The sequence below is a fragment of the Lupinus angustifolius genome, chromosome LG11 (assembly GCF_001865875.1).
Source record: "Lupinus angustifolius cultivar Tanjil chromosome LG11, LupAngTanjil_v1.0, whole genome shotgun sequence".
NCBI classification, from domain to species: Eukaryota; Viridiplantae; Streptophyta; class Magnoliopsida; order Fabales; family Fabaceae; genus Lupinus; species Lupinus angustifolius.
Genome location: NC_032019.1, coordinates 3,290,448 through 3,295,745, shown reverse-complemented (window position 1 = coordinate 3,295,745; position 5,298 = coordinate 3,290,448). Strand labels below are relative to the sequence as shown.

General features: G+C 37.9%; 1 protein-coding gene across 2 annotated transcripts; it reads right to left on the bottom strand.

Moving 5' to 3' along the window:
* Positions 356 to 3,831, bottom strand: LOC109360346 (transport inhibitor response 1-like protein). 2 transcript variants are annotated; one of them, XR_002109163.1, is made up of 4 exons: positions 3,032 to 3,831; positions 1,987 to 2,500; positions 864 to 1,912; positions 356 to 785 (listed from the first exon to the last, which is right to left on the bottom strand). XR_002109163.1 is itself a non-coding variant. In XM_019605160.1 (3 exons), the coding sequence occupies exons 1-3, from the start codon at positions 3,502 to 3,504 to the stop codon at positions 1,157 to 1,159; spliced, it is 1,743 nt and encodes a 580-aa protein (XP_019460705.1). In that variant the 5' UTR covers positions 3,505 to 3,831; the 3' UTR covers positions 356 to 1,156. The 2 variants fall into 2 exon arrangements, 1 of the variants encoding a protein (XP_019460705.1); XM_019605160.1 differs by having other exon boundaries at positions 356 to 1,912.

Here is a 5,298-nt window from a genome sequence, read left to right as displayed (position 1 = left end):
AAATGCAGGGGATAAGACAAGTCATCAAATAATTGGTCCCCTCACACCTTATGGAAGTTGTATTGTATATATCTTTTATGCATAAATATCAGCCTAAATGCCTAATAATATATTATATATCTTCAGTCCCTATGCATAACCAAATAGGCATGTTAATTAAGAAGGTTTGTATGAAGTTATTGAGTAATCAAAATAACCCACAAGCTCTTTAAGAGGATTTTAAAATGGAACCCCACGGAAAGAAAGGGAAAGGGGGGTCCTGCAAAGTGTACAAGAATAACACTTTCCACACATAATTAATAGGTCTCGAAGTTGATCATTCAATATCTAGAAAAAGAAAGATATAGATACTGTATGGTCCACGAACATTCTGGCATTTATTAATAATCATATCACAATTGCTAACAATAACAACAGTCAGGTGCTACAGCAACACATGAAAAGGAAAAAAACAACAACATTGATATTAGGGGGAACAGAGATACTTTTATAGCAGTTTGAGAAAGAAATTCCCACCACCTAGAAGCTTAAACTAACTAACATTGTAAGTTTTTAATCAAAATAACAGGCTGAATTCCTTACAAAGTGAATGCTTTTTTGCTTCTCTACTTGATATGGTGGGAAAATCTGAGAAATGTCACCTCTCCAAACCTTCTGTTTTGATCCTTCTTTGTTCTGACTCTATTCTATGCATCATCTATTTGACCATGGAAATGAAATACTGCTTACTAACCCCAATTCTCCCCAGCTTCAGCTATCTCTACCTTCCCCTCTGGAAGTTTTCCCTTATGATAAATTGAATATAAAAGTAAAAAGACAAATTTTAAACTGTAACATTACAACAACATCCAATGGTCCAATACCTGAAGGACTTCATTTTCTGTATCATCATCATCATCCTATTTTTCTATCCCTCCCTATTTTTCTATCCCCCTCCTGAAACTGAGTCCTCTGAAATAAACAACGCTAAAAAGAGCAGTGCTTCCCCCCAGAATAGCATCATCGGTCATCACGGCAACCCAACACAAGTAATTAGCTTATGCTTGCGATGGATAGCAATAATCTTCTGGCAGGTCTATTTAAAATTCCCTGCACTATCATCATTCACTGCACAACCGCCATATGAAAAGTTAAAAACTTCTTCAATTAAAAAAATCTAATGCAGGATAGTAACAACTTTTGGAGTATCATCTCGTGGTCCATCAAGAGACCGATACATGTACAAAATCTCAATGTCGTCAGCTTCATTCTCGTCACTGTTGATAACTTCCAAAACCAGGCGGGGCAATGCTCGTGCAACCTCTTGGCAACCTTGGCGTGTCAATTTACAGGACGACATCCAGAGGAATCTCATGTTATAGTAATGATGCAAGCCAGAACGCAAAGCTTCATCCCCAAATGGACTATCCCTGATTTCAAGCTTTTGCAGATTAGAGCACCCTTCAAGCACATATTTAAGGGCCATGTCAGAGTCACCATTAAAGGCAACTGACAGTGTCCTAACCAATTTCCCATACCTCCCAATGTATTCAAAAGCTCGATCCGTCAGCAAACCAGACACAGCAAGTCGAGTGAGCTTCTTGCAGTTCATAACAATAGCACCAAAACCCTCGTCCATGGGTTGATGAGTCACAGGATCAGTCCGATATCTCCCAATTATACAGAGACGAAACACCACAAGATCTGGGCAATTTTTTGACATGGCTACTACAGCGGCATTTGTCATTCTTTGGCAGAAAAACAAGATGGATTCCAATTTCCTACAACCCTGAGAAATTGCTTCCAAACCTACCTCAGAAACTGGACCTTCAGATTCCTCCCTCGCATTCACCGGGAAAACCCGAAGCTCACGTAAATCTTTGCAAGTTGCCGCCACTGCTTGAAGGCCTTCATCACATATGGAATCAAGCGCCTGCACAACATAAGCTTTAGATCTCAATTCCTCAACAATGCAACCAGTAATTAGAATAGCACAAAAACACATACCCAGAATGTCTGTAATTTATGGCAGTGGCATATGACCGATTTGAGCTGTTCTGCATTAATATCAGCATAGCTTAAATTCAATGATGTGAGATTAGTGCAGACTGGATATATGGCAGGAAGGTAATCTGCCAAAATATCTCTGAATCCAGATAAACAAACTAATGATCTGCAAGCTGCAAAGACAGAGGCATAATCTGGTTCCTGATCACCAATTGCCACAGCCTCTGATGCACTAAAGGAACCTGTTCCAAGATGAGTGAGCTGTGGAGCACGAAGCATTAGGCGGTGCAGCTGAGAAATTGAAACATAACTATTCAATCTAAGTTTCTTTAAAGAAGGAGACCTAGCCACTAGCCTCTCCAATGCCCCGAAATTTACTGGGCACTCGACACAATCAAAAACAAGAGACTCCATATGAGTTTGACTCTCCGGAAAACATGATATCCAATCCACCTCTTCTTCATCCTCAGCCACCTCAACCACAGAATCCACAAGTTCAAGCACTCTCAGCAGTCTGTACCAGAAAATAGAAAACACAAAAAATTAAACCCCAACTAAACCATATACAATCCATTATGGTAAATTTTGAAGCATATAACAAAATAGGATGAAACAGAGTGATTCTATATAAGCTTTTAAATCTAGGTCAGTGATCAAAATTCTGATTGCAACATAATGGTTTTCGGAGTCTCCGCAGACCTCAGTTGAAACCATATCAGCTACATTTCCCCCCAAAATAATCGACAACATTATGCTGTTGAGAGTCTCCGTGACCACTGCTGCAATTTAAAACATTGATTCCACCTTTACACCGGAATCAAAAAATTATACTTTTTAATCTTTATATCACTATTCCATTCTATTTAAAAACTAAAAAGTTCTTAAATGATGCTCAGTTTTGCTCCAACATGGTTTACTAAACACTACAAATGGTAAACACAAAAAATCTCAATTATTACACGGAAGCCTAAACTAATTGCAGTTAAAACCTAAATTACAAGATCCAATACGAATCACCAATATAGATATATATATATATATATACCTGCACTTTCCGGCTACCGTGGCGAGTCCACGTGTGCCGAACCCTTCACAGCAAACGAGAACAAGTTCTCGAAATCCGGCAATAGATTCAGCAACGACGGCGAGGTCGTCGTCGGTGACGGACATGCGTTTCAGGTGAATCTTCTCGAGCCATGGATAAGCCTTTGACAAAGCAATAGCCCATGGAGAAAAGTGGGCCCCCCAGTTCATTGGCATCAGATCGAAGTCCGAGAAACGTGGTTTTCCCTTCACCGTGATGGACCTGACACGGGTGAACCGGGTGGTGGCGCGGTTGGGCGAGACGGCGTAGCAGTTTCCGATGAAGAGTTCTGATCGGGTGATTGCCTCCGCACGGTACCAGGAGCGGCATACCAATGAGGCGGCGTTGCGGTCGTGGCGGGAGGAGAGGAAGTGGAGCACGTTTTCTAGAACGTTCTCGAGGACCTGGTCCGGGAACGGTTGGTGAAATTCCATTTGAACCGGACCCCGTGAACCCGGTTCAGATCGAGGAATGAAAAATTGGATTTTGATTATCTGGGGTTTGAGTCGTGATAAAAAAAGGTTGGATCTTTGATTAGAAGGGTTGAAGAATAGGAGAGAGAGATAGAGAGAGAAAGAGAGAGAGAGAGAGGGAGAAGAAGATGAATGAGAGTGGTGAGAGGAGTGAGTATTTGATTAGTTTAATTGGTGACACAGTCACAGCACATGAGGGGCAGGAGTGACAACAGTAACCCTCTCATGTCTCTGTCTCTCATCTTTAGCATTGGGATTCTCCATCCTCCTCTCTCTTTCATCACATCTCTCTCTCTCTCTCTTCCCTTTCCTTTCTCCATTATTTGAGCATTTTATCCTTTTCCCCCTTTTACAAGCTTCTGTACTTTATGTTACTCATCTTAGATTAGATCTTTCACTTATTAGTTGATTTTCATGTTATAGCAGTTTTTCCATCAGGGTAAATTATATTTTACACCTTAGGTTTAGTCCAAAAACACTTTGCCAAAACCAAAAGGATCTGCCAGATCTAATCTTAGATTCCTATAATCGACATTTATCGTAAAAAGAGCTAAAAGAATAAGATGATATCTTTAATAATACCAAAAAACAGTTTGTCCATTGGTTTTTAGGTTCAAGAATTCACCTGTTATACTTTGAACGGTTATGAAACTAGATGTTTTCATCATGGGTAACTCACTTTATTTTTATAAATTGGCTAAACTCTTCTATAGATACAGATATGCTTTTTGTATATGTACACTGATCATCAATTTGTATTTTTGCAGCTTCCCTTTTATTGAGAACAAGTATTAAAGATAAATATCTTATACAACTATATCATAACAGTAATACAATTTTCCCATATTCTCTTAAAATAGGGTTTACAAAAATCCTTATTAACCTGAACACTTAAAAATAGCACTGAGCAATAAAAGGGACATAATGGCTCTCAGACTTTTGAAAAACCTAGATTTCTACTACATCCTAATAATATTGCTGAAATTATGGGAATCTTACATAGAATCTTATACTCTTTCCAGAGAGATTACAGCTCATGCTTTCCTCCTAAACCAATGAATCTAATCCATTAATTGTTAGTCACCTGGTAGAGTAGGTCACATTGTGTCTCAAAACGCTTATAATAAGTTATTATACATACCCTAGTAACAGACAAGGACAACCTTAACTTGTCATGCAACAACATATCATTAACTTATTAGGAAAAAAATTAATCAAGAATATCGCCCAAAAATAATTATAAATTATAAGTATCAACAGATATATTGTTAAAAAGTAACACAAACGTAATAACTTCTCTCAAATGAATATAAACACTCAAGATAAATAATCATTTATAAACAAAATGAACCTAAATCCAGTTTATAAAAAAAATGATTAGTAGTTCATAAGTGGAAAAAATGCAAGGAGATTAGTTTGGTAATGTTGCAAAGCATAAGGAAGTAGATTGTCAAAGTTGAAAGCACAGGTGGCAAATTGTAATTTACCGTTTCCATCATGATCAGATAGAAGATTGTGGAATAGTGCCAACATTTTGAGCTTTTTATACATAGATTAGTTTTCTTACCCAAACTATCAATGTCACAGTATATCGTTAACTTCCCCCATCATTATTATATTATAATCCTCCGTGTCATACTGTTTATGAAGATTGATTTAGTTTTTGTGTTAAAGGGTAAAAAATCATTTTAATTTGATAGCGTGTATTGAATAAAGTTTTAATTTTTTGATGGGAGATTATTTTTTCTTGAACCC